Source organism: Balaenoptera ricei, chromosome 19, assembly GCF_028023285.1.
Source record: "Balaenoptera ricei isolate mBalRic1 chromosome 19, mBalRic1.hap2, whole genome shotgun sequence".
NCBI lineage: Eukaryota > Metazoa > Chordata > Mammalia > Artiodactyla > Balaenopteridae > Balaenoptera > Balaenoptera ricei.
The window spans coordinates 56524712-56537547 of record NC_082657.1 but is presented as its reverse complement, the minus strand read 5'-3'; the positions used below and the strand labels follow the sequence as shown (position 1 = coordinate 56537547).

Here is a 12836-nt window from a genome sequence, read left to right as displayed (position 1 = left end):
GAAGATGACAACTGCCTCTGTACCTTCCACACTTTGGTTTCCAGTCCTGTCCTCGGACACATCTCAGAGTCACTTCAGTTCAGTCTTTCCTATCAAGTGACAGGGCATTTCAGATATACTAATAATACTTTACCTTTGTCGCACTCACTCTTCACTATTTCAGATACTCTCACATATGTTATTTTAAACCTCATGATAGGGACTTCCCTGGTGGTGCAGTGGTTAGGAATCCGCCTGCCAATGCAGGGGACATGGGTTCGAGCCCTGGTCCGGGAAGCCCTGGTCCCACATGCCGCGGAGCAACTAAGCCCGTGCGCCACAACTACTGAGCCTGTGCTCTGGAGCCCGCCAGCCATAACTACTGAAGCCCACGCATCTAGAGCCCGTGCTCTGCAACAAGAGAAGCCACCGCAATGAGAAGCCTGCACACTAGAGAAAGCCCGCATGCAGCAACGAAGACCCAATGCAGCCAAAAAATAAATAAATAAAACTTTAAAAAATTTTAAAAAAACAAAAAAAACCAAAAACAAAACCTCATGATATAGGTCAAGAGCTAATTCCATTTTATGGAAGAAGAGACTTAGGTCTCAGATTAAATTAGCCAAAGTGATATAACTTGTGAATAGCTGTGTCCACAGCCTTTGCCTTCAGACCCACATCTTCTCCCTTCAAATCCATTACTTGTCATACTTAACCAGGCTGTTCTTTCTATCTGTCTCCTCTGTTGTGGGTTTCCCTAAGTTAGTAAATATTCCCAATTTCATGAATGGCTTCCTGTTTAAACCTAGTGTCAGAGCCATCTCCAGCCTGAGCATTCCCCCTGGGGGTACTCAAATTGTCAGTATTCTGGACATGGCTGATCAGGACAAACACAATACTTTTCTTTTTCTTGATGTAGACAGATCCTCTATTTCTAATAATACAGGATAATATTACATTGACTTCTTTGAACCTAGGCCTAGAATTAGTCCCTGTTGAAGTTGTAGCTAACCAGAGGTTCTTTGGGAAATAGTTTTTTTCTATCTGAATTTATTTCATTCACAAACTGCTGGGAAGGCATGTCTTTCCTATTTTGAATGCGGGAAAAATCTGTCACGGTGGGAGATTACGTTGGGTAGTAACTCTGTCACTTACTGTGTGACCCGGGGCTTAGTTTTGCTATGAAAATATGAGTAATGCGTATTTTGACCTACAAAAAAGCTATTTCTTATGGTTCAACTGAACTTAAAAAGGTACCTACTTCCTCCGGTTATTGGGAGGATTATAAGACTTGTGCCTGCATGTGTTAAGTGTTCAAGAAATTATTTTCTACTCTAATAATGTGGATATATTCTTATGGCTTTGACGAAATTTTAAAAATAAGCATATGCAATATATATTTAGCTTTTATTCAGTACATAAAACGTTACTTTGAGTTACAATAGTGTTACTAGAATAAGCTTTTAAAGATGACTACTGGAAGGTGTCAGCACTCATTTAAATGTGCTCTAAGAACAATGCCATTGTTTTAGAGTTATGTTTTGTATATTACACCCAAGAGTACAGCAGTGCATCTGCATGTACACCAACAGTTAGCCAAAGCTGGTAGATAGAAGGAAAGGAGAAGAAGAGAATATCTAACTAAAAAGATAGGGTGGAGGCTAGAGGGGAATGATTGATAAAGCAAGGAATTTGTTAGATAAGGGATAAGGTAAGTGTTTAGAGCTTTAGGTTAAGTCACAGCTTTCACCAAGAAGAATAGGAAAAGGAAACTATATGAAACCATTTTCTTGTTTGACACAATCTAGGATAAGTATGTAGACAGGAAGACGTTTTATTGGCACCGTGGCTGGGTCTACAGTAGCGTACGTATTTGAAGTAAACTTTTGTGGAGGGAGGAGAAATATGTATCATGATATACATTTACGCTTATATACAAGGTGCATGTGTATATTTATCTCAGCAGCCAAGTGTGTTCTTAAGTTTTACCTTACCAATGAGAGAGGTCATGTCAGTACATCAGAAGCTTGTTTCTGAACTGTAAAAGCACACATTTGAGGGCTGGTTGATAGCAATATGCAAAAATATTTTGTCAAATATATTTACAAAATAAAATGTTAACGGCATTTTCTTGGTGACTAAACCAGTGTACATCTCCCTTCAGAAAAAATAAGCAAGGCAGAAGCAGGATAACTAATATATACATAAGTGTAGGTATATAATACTGGTATAGTATTAGATGACTTAAATTGCTGGACTGTATGATACCTCATTTTTCTGAGGCAAAATTTTTATATCTTTGTAAAGACTTTGTCATTGGTGACAGGCAGACAGAACTTGAACTTGGCTGCATTTCCAGTTTCCATTTCAAATACTCAAATACTTACTTGGCACAGCGGCCTGATTTGTGATCTTTAGGTGTGGTGTGTGTGTGTGTGTGTGTGTGTGTGTGTTTAGTAGTTACTCAGTGGAACAGTGATCTTCTGATATTTTTATAACTTGAAATCTGAAATAGTAGGTATATTATAATTCTCTGCAATTATTTGTTTAGTCATTTTTAAGGATTTTATTTGTCGGGAGTGGGAGGTTGGTGGGCAGTTTGAATTTCTTGGAACATTTTTTAACAGCTTTATTAAGGTATAATTTACATACCATAGAATTCGCTCACTCTAAGTGAATTCAGTGATTTTAGTAAGCTTCTACAGTTGTGCAGCCATTACCACAATCCTATTTTAGAATATTTTCGTCCCCCAAAGTTTTCTTTGTGCCATTTGCAAATTAATCCCCACTCTCACCTTTGGGCCTAGGCATTGATCAGCTTTTTGTCTCTACAAATTTGCCTTTTTTAGACATTGCATATAAATGGAATCATACATTACAGTCTTTTGAATATGGCTTATTTCATTTAATTTAGTGCTTTTGAGGTTCCTCCATGTTGGCACATGTATAAGTTCATTCTTTTTAATTGCTAGGTAGTAGTACCCCATTGTATAGATATAGTGATTTGTTTATCCATTACTTGATTATTAGACATTTGGATTGATTCCAGTATTGACTATTATGAATAATGCTATGAACATTCACATATAAGTCTTTGTGGGGATATATGTTTTCATTTCTCTTGGGTGTGGTCTTAGGAGTGCAGTTTCCAGGTCATATGTTAAGTTTGTGTTTAATTTCTTAAGAAACTGCCAAATTGTTTTCCAAAGTGTCTGTACTATTTAGCATTCCCAGTTGCAATGAGTAAGGTCCCTTTCCTCCACATCCTAACCGGTGCTTGGTATTGTCTGATTTTGTGATTATAGCTATTCTGGTGGATGTGTAGTAATCTTTTCTGAGTTAAAAAGAATAGGTTTAAGAAAAGAATAGGTGAATAGTGCTGCATAAATATAGCAAACACCTGAAAATGATGTTTTATCTTAGACCTTGGCTGCTAATTTTCTTTGTGAAATGAAACAATTAAACTTAATTTCAGGGATTTTAGCTTCTTGATTTCATTGTAATAATTGCATTTTATGAGTATATATGCTAAATTTGAGAAAAAAATTTCCACATCTGCTTCTTGTTTCTCTTCATGGTTTAGTTAGATTTTCTCAGCCAGATGTTAGTTAGGAAGAAAGCAGTCTACATTAATTCACACTGATGTGAGACTGACTAATGGCCTTTTAACCCTTATACATTTAAAAAGGATTAATAGGCCAGTTCTCTTCATTGGTAGAATTTCATCTGAACAAAATGAGTTGTAATCAATTTCAGGAATGTGGGAAAAGTAATTGAAGTCAGGCTTATTAATATAGGCAAGCTGTTTCTGCTTGAGCACCTATTTCCAGGATTGGGTCTTTTGAGGAGTCCGCTTTTTTCCGAACCTGCATGTTCTTTAAACACTCCTGATAACCTGCCAAATCTGTTAAGTCATTGGATAAGGAAGCTGAGGCTCAAGCTTAATAATTTGTCAGCATTCTTTTCTGATAAAGGTCACTGCAGGTTCTTACTGAAAATAGTTTTAGGTCGCATTAACAAGTACAGTCACACATATTCAAGACACTCTTGTATCCACAGGTTGCTCTGCTGTGCTCCATCTCCTTCTCCTAAAGATGCATCCTGACTTATCTCCACACTTGCATACTGAAGAATGCAACGTCTTGATTAACTTGCTTAAGGAATGTCACAAAAATGTAAGAGTTCAGAAAAATGACCATAAAGCAAAAATGAAACCTAGGTACAGCACACCGAATTAAAACGTTATCTCCATTAATGGAAGGAAATGATAATGTCTTAGTTATGGGTCTTAGCTTAGTAAAGATTAGCAGTTGATGCTTGTGATTTTTTTAGAAACCACTTCCCTTTATGATAAGTAGAAATCAAGCATGGTAGTTTATTAGGGAGCTTCTGAAATGATATATAGTAATTAGAATCCCTGTTCCTTGTTCCTTGACTTCTACAGTTCTGTGTTTAAAGGAAGTTGAAACATTTTTTATAATTATATGTTAACTAGATTTAAATTATGACTGGCCTAATTTGACAGGTTTACTTAGTTGTTAGTGGAATGGAAATAAAATTCCATGGTTAAAACCAAAATAGAGGGGCTTCCCTGGTGGCGCAGTGGTTGAGAATCTGCCTGTCAATGCAGGAGACACGGGTTCGTGCCCTGGTCTGGGAAGATCCCACATGCCGCAGAGCAACTGGGCCCGTGAGCCGCAATTACTGAGCCTGCGCATCTGGAGCCTGTGCTCCGCAACAAGAGAGGCCGCGATAGTGAGAGGCCCGCGCACCGCGATGAAGAGTGGCCCCCGCTTGCCACAACTAGAGAAAGCCCTCGCACAGAAACGAAGACCCAACACAGCCATAAATAAATAAAAATAAAAATTATAAAAAAAAAAAAAAAAAAAAAAAAAACCAAAATAGAAAATAAGCCCATTTTTGGAATGCGTTAAATTAATCTGATATTTTTCCCAATGTCAAATATTTAGTTTTTTTCATGTATTTGATGTATGAGACAGTTATAAGGAGCATTTGTGTTTTTCTTTAACTTTGCATGATGCATTATTTCCTTCATGTTATTCATAAACTGTAGATATATCAGATTCCAATAATAGTATTATTTAAACGAATAAAATTTTAAGACTAAAAGTAAGGTAGTAAGGAATGCCGATGACCTGTGAGGTCAGGTATTTATACTGGTTCAAAGAATGTTGTTGATGACAATATACTTTTCGGCAAACTATTTCTGCCATACATCTAGATTAAGAATTGATACTGTGGGATTGACATATATTCACTAATATGTATAAAATAGATAACTAATAAGAATTGATATTGTAAGTCTTTTTAACTTTAGCCATTGGTTTTAAATTGTGTTTCCCTGGGGGCTGATGACTTTAAGCATCTTTTCATGTACTTATTGGCCATTCATATAACGTCTTTCGCCCATATTTTAAAATTGGGTTGTTTTGTCTTGTTATTGAGTTGTAAGAATTCTTTTTATCATTTGGCATACAAGTCCTATGTCTCATAAGTGTATTATGAATATTTTCTCCCAGTCTGTGGCATCCTTTTTTATTTTCTTAAAGATGTGTTACAAAGAGCCGTTTGTAAGTTTGATGAAGTCTAATTTACCAGTTTTTTCTTTTATTGTTTATGTTTTTTGTGTTCTAAGGATCTTTGTATATTTCCTGGTCACAAAGATTTTCTCCTATTTTTTCTTCTAGAAGTTTTATAGTTTTAGCTTTTAAAATTTAGGTCCGTGACTCAAGTTAATTTTTGTGTATGGTGTGAGGTTTGAGTCAAGGTTTATTTCTCTCCCTGCGGATACCCAGTTATTCCAGCACCATTTGTTGAAGAGACTGTCCTTTCCCCACTAAATTACCTTGGTGCCTTTGTCAAAAATCAGCTGACCATATGTGAATGGGTCTACTTCTGGGCTCTCTAGTCTGTTCCACTGATTTATATGTCTGTTCTTAACACCAGTTGATTCCAACATTATCTTACTGGGGCCACCTGGTCCCATGACTGTTTTGTCCTCTTTTCTGTCCCAATTCACTTTCCATGCTGCATCTGGAGTGCTCTCTCAGACGTAAGTTTAATCACTGTTCCCCTTAATGGCTCCCTTTGCCTGTAGAATAAACTCTAAAATTTCTTTGTGTTTCAAGGCCTTAATGTACTGGCCCCTACTTACTCTTGGGCTTGACTACATGCCCGCCCCCCCCCCCCCCCGCCCCCCTCATCCTTCCTGCGTGTTCTTGTCTGCAGTTGTACTGGAGCATGTTTTTGTCTTCTAAGCCTTTTTACTTGCTTTTTTCCTGTGCTTAACTTAGAACCTTCCTCACTGTCTCAACTTCTCATTTGCTTGATCAGGTTTTATCATCCTCCAGGCTTTATTCTGGTTAATTTGTCATTTCCTCTTCCTTTTCTTTCCTGGCCGGGATTCTCTGTACTCCAGTAATACTGTACATAATAGATTTCCTACGTTATGGCAGTTACTCTTACACTTTTTGGTCTCAGGACTCCTTCACACTCTTAAAAGTTATTGACGACCCCAAAGAACTTTTGTTTATGTGGACTGTATCTACCAATATTTAGTGAATTAGAAATTAAAACTGAGAAATTGAAAAATACTAATTTATTTAAAAACTGTAATAATAAACCCATTACATGTTAATAGTTATTTTTCATAAAAAAGACCTTATTTTCCAAAACAAAAAAACGGTGGAGGGCTTCCCTGGTGGCGCAGTGGTTGAGAATCTGCCTGCTAATGCAGGGGACACGGGTTCGAGCCCTGGTCTGGGAAGATCCCACATGCCGCAGAGCAACTAGGCCCGTGAGCCACAACTACTGAGCCTGTGCGTCTGGAGCCTGTGCTCCGCAACAAGAGAGGCCGCGATAGTGAGAGGCCCGCACACCGCGATGAAGAGTGGCCCCTGCTTGCCGCAGCTAGAGAAAGCCCTTGCACAGAAACGAAGACCCAACACAGCCAAAAATAAATAAAAAAACAAAAAAAACCCCCCAAAAACGGTGGAAAGAGTGACATTGCTTTTGCATTTTTGCAGTTCTCTTTAATGTTTGGTTTAATAGAATACAGCTGGTTCTCATATCTGTCTCTGCACTCAATCTGTGGTGATATTACACTTCATGTAGCCTCTGGAAAAATCCACTGTACCCTTGTGAGAGAATGAAAGTGAGCAAAGCAAATAAGATCTTCAATTATTAGGAAGATAGATTTTACCTTCCCCTGGAAAGGTCTTGGGTAGCCCTGGGGACTACACTTTGAGAACCACTGCTTTATAGCGATCACTTCATGATTTTTCTCTGAGCTATGAGAGTAGGGCCCAGGTCCACCTTGCTCACTGTTGTGTCCCTAGTGCCTGGGACACTGTCTTCCAGACACTGACTGATTGATTCACTTATTCAATCAGTTGCTCTACCAGTTTGTTCTCTAGAAACAGACACCAGGCATTGGAGGCTTATGCACGTGTATACAAGAGAAGTGCAGTCCATGGGCATTTCTTTTACCAACTCCACTGGGGCATTTTGGGTTTGTTTTTCACATAATGTCACAAGAGTATAATTCTCTTTTGGGCTAATGTTGAGGTGGAAGTGAAAATATAAATTAGTTTTTGTCTTGAATTTTTAAAATAAGATGTATGTGTATGGGATGATTGGAATAAATAAAAACTAAACTATGAAATACTGCCTTACATTCTAAAAGTTTAACCCTTTCTGGTATTTCTGTTTGGCCAGAAGGTGTGTGAAAAAGCATTGTCCCTGTTTGTTGTCAAGGAGGTAGTTTATACACAGGAAATATTTATCCTGAAAAGGTAATTAGGTAATCAGTAGGAGATCTTAAATGCTTGCCAGAAAAACTCTGACCATTTATTCAATGTGGACCAGAAAAGTACATTTAAAGTGGTGAAGAAACAGGGAAAAAAGAAATAGCATGACTATTACTAATTATGTGTTGTCTGGTTTCCATGAAAGCCTTAATTAGAAAGAAAAGGAAAAGATGTGCTTATTGTTACAAGTTAAGCATTTATGGCATGTCATTATAGGAGATCACCATGCTGTCCGACCTACGCATAAAAATCGTGACATGCAAACACACTAATTATGGCCCTACTAAAATTCAGGTTCTTGATATCAGTCTTTATCTGCTTTGGAGCATATATACTTTTTGCCATGATAATAGTCACAGGACTTGAAACCACTAGAAGATTTTTATTTTTGCTTTTCAAACAAAACAGACTTTGAATTCAGACATTGATTTTCTGATATTGTGAATTAGTGGCTTGTTTATGGGGCCCCTACAGGCCATCTAATAATAGTGTTATGTGTTTCTAATTTATTTTGATGACATTTTGAATGGAGGCAAATGAGAAAATGGCTTTGGCACCAAGCTTTCCATAAGTAACTCTTCTATGGGACAGGAGTGTTTGCTCGTGAAGGAGGTTACTGGTCGTGTCAATATGGCTACACTGCCCTTTGACATCACTCTATAATAGAGGATGGATAACATGCCCTTAAAGAAAGGGTATTAGGTAATAAAATGCTTTTCACTCGGTCACTGTGAGGTTTTGGCAGGTTAATAGTCTTCTCTTTTATCAAAAAAAAGTCTTTTTATTTTTCATTTCTACCTATAGAGCATTTATTCCTCTTTTGTAGGAATGCCAGGATAAGCCTGTTTATTTGTATATTTTATACTTGTGACTTAACTATTTGCTTAACTATTAACTGTTTGCTTATTGACAAAGTGACCCATTAAACCCATTTCTGTAGGAATAAGTGTTTCAGTTCTGTGTGCCAGAGACCTTAGCATATGGGATGAAATATTGTACGCCTTTTCTTCCTTTTAGCACAGCATTCTGAAATTTTTTGGTCATTGCAATGATCTTGATCGGGAGATGAGAAAATGCTTGAAGAATGAGGTAAGGAAAATGTTAAAGGATGGAAATGGTTGAACTATAGAAAAGAACATCCTGGAACAATATTATATATTACTGCCATTATTAAGTTTTTTGCAAATTTTTGTATAACACCGATTGACTTTATATGTATGTCTTCCCCTAAAACCAAGAGGAGAAATGAAAGTGTCTTCTGGGGACAATTTTGGGACATTGCTGATTTTTTTTTGCATGTACATAAATGAAAACAACTATCTTATAATAGTCACTGTAACTCCTTTGGATGAATTTTTAAGGTTTAGGACATTGAATCTGTTCAGCAGAAAGACTTGTCAGTCAGTGTTTAGCTATAGCAGGTAACTAAAACTCCTTGGGCCTCAATTTCCTTGTATAACATGAGGAGGCTAGACTTAGGCTCTTTCCAGCTTTAAAATTTTGCATTTCTTTATAATTATAGTATGTACAACCCATAGGGATCTAGTTTGACTTGTTTGGAAAGACTTGTTTCCTGAATACAGTTTTAGGCTATGACTTGGACTTGGGCAAATAGCCAAAGTTTATTGTCTTTTTGCAGGTACTGCAAACTGAACAGAGTGCATTTTAAATCTTTGAAAAGAAATTTAATTCCATTTCTGTTTTGTTCATCAGATATTTTAGGTCCAGAACCTTTAAAAATATATAACTACTAAAAATCTGCCCTCCAATTTGCGTTTTCTGTACTTTTGAACTGTTTTTCCTCTATAAGCCTCATATTGAAAGGTATTAGATATGATATTTGAAGCCATTCAGCATCTATGAATCATTTTTTGTGTTTTCCACTTTGGGGCTCTCCCCCCCACCACCTCCGCCTTCCTGGAATCCCTTTACAGCATCTTTCCTGTTTGAAAAACTTCCTGGAGTTCTAATAATTTTCTTTGTGTGAACAAATGGGTATAAGTGTTTTAAACTGATTTTTGAAAAGAGTTTTTTCATCATATGTAAATGGTAGTTTATATGGAAACTAAACCTAGGGCTGTGTTCCTGTTTCAATAAGATTATGGAAAAATAAAACCCATACTGTTTTATTTGGTATAGCTGTTTGTTTCTTACATGCTTTCAGTTGTATAAGGTAGCTTTTTAAGTTTAGATTTTTTTTTGTCCTTACAGTTCAGTGATTTTGCCATTGGTTTGGTGATTAGATCCTCATACGAAATTTTTTTTTTCCTATGTGGTAGAAGAATGTGTAGATATTTTTCTTATTTTGTCTGAGTTTGTTTTCGTATAAATTTCAGGTTTTCTCCTTGACTACTTTCTAAGTCCTCTATGTAGTTTTTATATTGCTTCATTACCTGATTTATAGATGTTTTTCTGTCTGTTCTTTCATCCTTCAGTTCTCCGAACCTGTGCTCATTTATTTCCTCTCTGCTTTTAATGCTTCCCAGTTTCCCATTTACTGCTTCTAGTGCTCTCCTCCTACCATTTCCTTCATGTGTCATTTAAGTACTTCATTCTTTGAAGCTTTTAACTAGAAAAAAGGTCCAGCCAGTTCTTTCTGATCCTCTCTTTGCTGCTGTGTTGCTGCTTTTGTTCTTTTTATTGAAATAATCGCTAATACTACTTTTGCAGCATCCTCTTTTGTCTCTCTTACTTGTTTGGTTTGGTTTGATTTTTGGCTAATTGACCTTCCATGCTATCTGTGTTGTTTGGTGGCATTTTGTGAATAACACCATAGTTATCCTTCTTTTTTCTTCTTTTATTCAGGGGCCATGTTGACTCCCTTTGGAGATACCGTAACATATATTTTAATATAGACTCTGTTTTAATTTGCTTTATGACTTACTTTATTGGCCTGCTACAGATTATTGTCTTCTGAAGACTTACCCATAAGACCCTCCTTTGAACCTGATTGTTGGAGGCTTCATATGATTAAAGAGGGATATCAAATATTTTTCTCAGAGCAGGTATCCCTCCATGTTCTACAACGTTTTTTTTTTTTAACCTTTTAAAGTAATGAAACGCCCTTCCCCTCTCCCCCCGACAGTCTTATGAAGAAAATTAATGTATGACGGATAAAAGGAATGTTTTGGTTAAAGGAACCTGGTGTTTCATCTGTTATTTGAAATGGCCCTTTGATGAGGAAAAAAAAAGTTTGAAAACTGCTACTATTCCAGAAGATATGTTAGAACTCTTCAGTCAAAACTTTAGACCTAGAAAACTTCTTAAAGATTATCTAGCCCAACTCCTTACATTTGAGCTTACTGGCCCAGAAGATGAAGTAACTCAAAGGTGTTAATCTCAGGACTCAGGGGAGGCAGCCAGAGTCCCTGGTTAGTGCTCTGTCACTTGTCTTTTGTTTCTGTGGCTTCTTTCCATATCTCTGACAGCTGAAAGATTTTGATGTCCAATTATTCACATATACTCAGTTTTTTCAACTTGAATTTGCTTTTCGTTTTTTTTCACTCTGCCTGAGAACCCCTCTTGCACCTTTAAATTATGTCTTTATTTGTGTATATATTATAAACATGTAAATATACACGTATGAAACCACTTATATTCAAGTTTCTCTGCTTTAAACAAGTATTTTTTCTCAGTGCCAGGCTCTGGGTTTCCTGTTAGTTATAACCTGCTGGCCAGATCAGAATACTAGGCTAAAATCCTCCAAGGTGAAAACTACATTTAGATCCAACCGATTACAGAAACATAGGATTTGGGAAGAATTGAGTTTGATGACTATTCATGATGAAAAAATCCTAGGAAGTTCAGCTGACTATAAGTTTCCATATGAACCATTAGGATAATATGGTTACTAAGAGCCAGTTTCTCTTTTGGCAATATTTATAGAAATATGATGTGTCTAGGTCATAAGAACTAGTAGGCCCACTGTAGTCCATATCTGCCGGACTTTGTTTAGAGCACTAGAGTATTTAATTCTGGTGTGGTATTTTTTTATAAGGGGTTATTCGTATTAAAGTGTTGTATAAAAGGCACTTTACAGATAAGCCTTTAGAAGGCAGAAGCTATGTTCTGTGGAACAGTTGTAGAAACCAGCAGCGTTCAGCCTGTAAAAGAGATAGTGGGTTACCTGTAATCAGATATTTGGAAGATTGTAGCAGGCAAGGAGAAATAGAGGGAAGTAGGAGAATTTACAGGGAAACACTTATTGGTTCAACACGAGAAGCTCTGGAACAAGAAGTGTCCAACAGTTGAACGGGCTGCCTCTCGGGGTGGGGAGCCTCCTGATTAGAAGTGTTCAAGTAGAGGTTAGATGACACGCTAGATTGTGAGCTTCTGGAGAACAGGGACAGGACTCATCCGTCCTAAATATTTATTGAATTCACGTTTTGGGAGGAAATTAACTCAGCAAATATTTCTGCACCTATTAGGAGTTAGCTGCTGTACTGTATTGAATGAAATTTTACTAGATGGCCTCTAAGGTCACTGTTTCCAATCTCAGATTCAGTGAAATAAGAGCCGTGTAGAAGTTTTGTCAGTAAAAACGTTATTTTTATTTTGCAAATATATCTAAATATCTAACGTATGTAAATGGTGACATAATCTATTGTCTCTTTTCTCCCCCCGCTTCCTTTTATTTTTCAGTACATGGAAAAGAGGAACAAGAGCAGGGAGCGTGGCAACGCAATGCGAAAGAGACTTTTTAATCCTCCAGAGGAATCTGAAAAATAGATCATATTTTCACTGGATGCCTTGGCTGAGAGAAGACCCAAAGACTCTTGGGTGGTAGCTGAAGGAATCCCGTTGCATTTGGTCTCCAGAATCCTTTGAATGGAAAGTGACCCATGAGAAATCGAGCCTTGGAGAAGTATGGAAGCCCTGGATCCGGAATGTTGGTTGGGCAGAGCTGTCAGAACGCTCTCTCCTCTTCCAGCGCACCTGAGACTTCTAACGTGTTTGTTCCCTTTGCCTACGGCCTGTTGACATTTGAGTAACTTATCTCCCTCAATAAAATCATTGATTCTAATCATA

At 37.2% G+C, this 12836-nt stretch overlaps 1 protein-coding gene across 6 annotated transcripts in view; it reads left to right on the top strand.

Annotated features, from left to right (window-relative positions):
- CMC2 (C-X9-C motif containing 2) overlaps nucleotides 1-12836 on the top strand; it is a 15938-nt gene extending 3102 nt beyond the window's left edge. For 2 of the 6 annotated variants that reach the window (XM_059904144.1, XM_059904145.1), the window contains exons 2-4: nucleotides 4039-4154; nucleotides 8826-8897; nucleotides 12450-12836. In XM_059904144.1, coding sequence (XP_059760127.1) covers nucleotides 4074-4154; nucleotides 8826-8897; nucleotides 12450-12536 — 240 coding nt within the window. In that variant the 5' untranslated portion in view covers nucleotides 4039-4073 and the 3' untranslated portion in view covers nucleotides 12537-12836. Of the gene's footprint in view, nucleotides 1-4038; nucleotides 4155-8825; nucleotides 8898-10613; nucleotides 10641-10710; nucleotides 10814-12449 lie in introns of those variants that run through there. The other 4 variants (XR_009498969.1, XM_059904141.1, XM_059904143.1 and 1 more) reach the window with 4 other exon arrangements.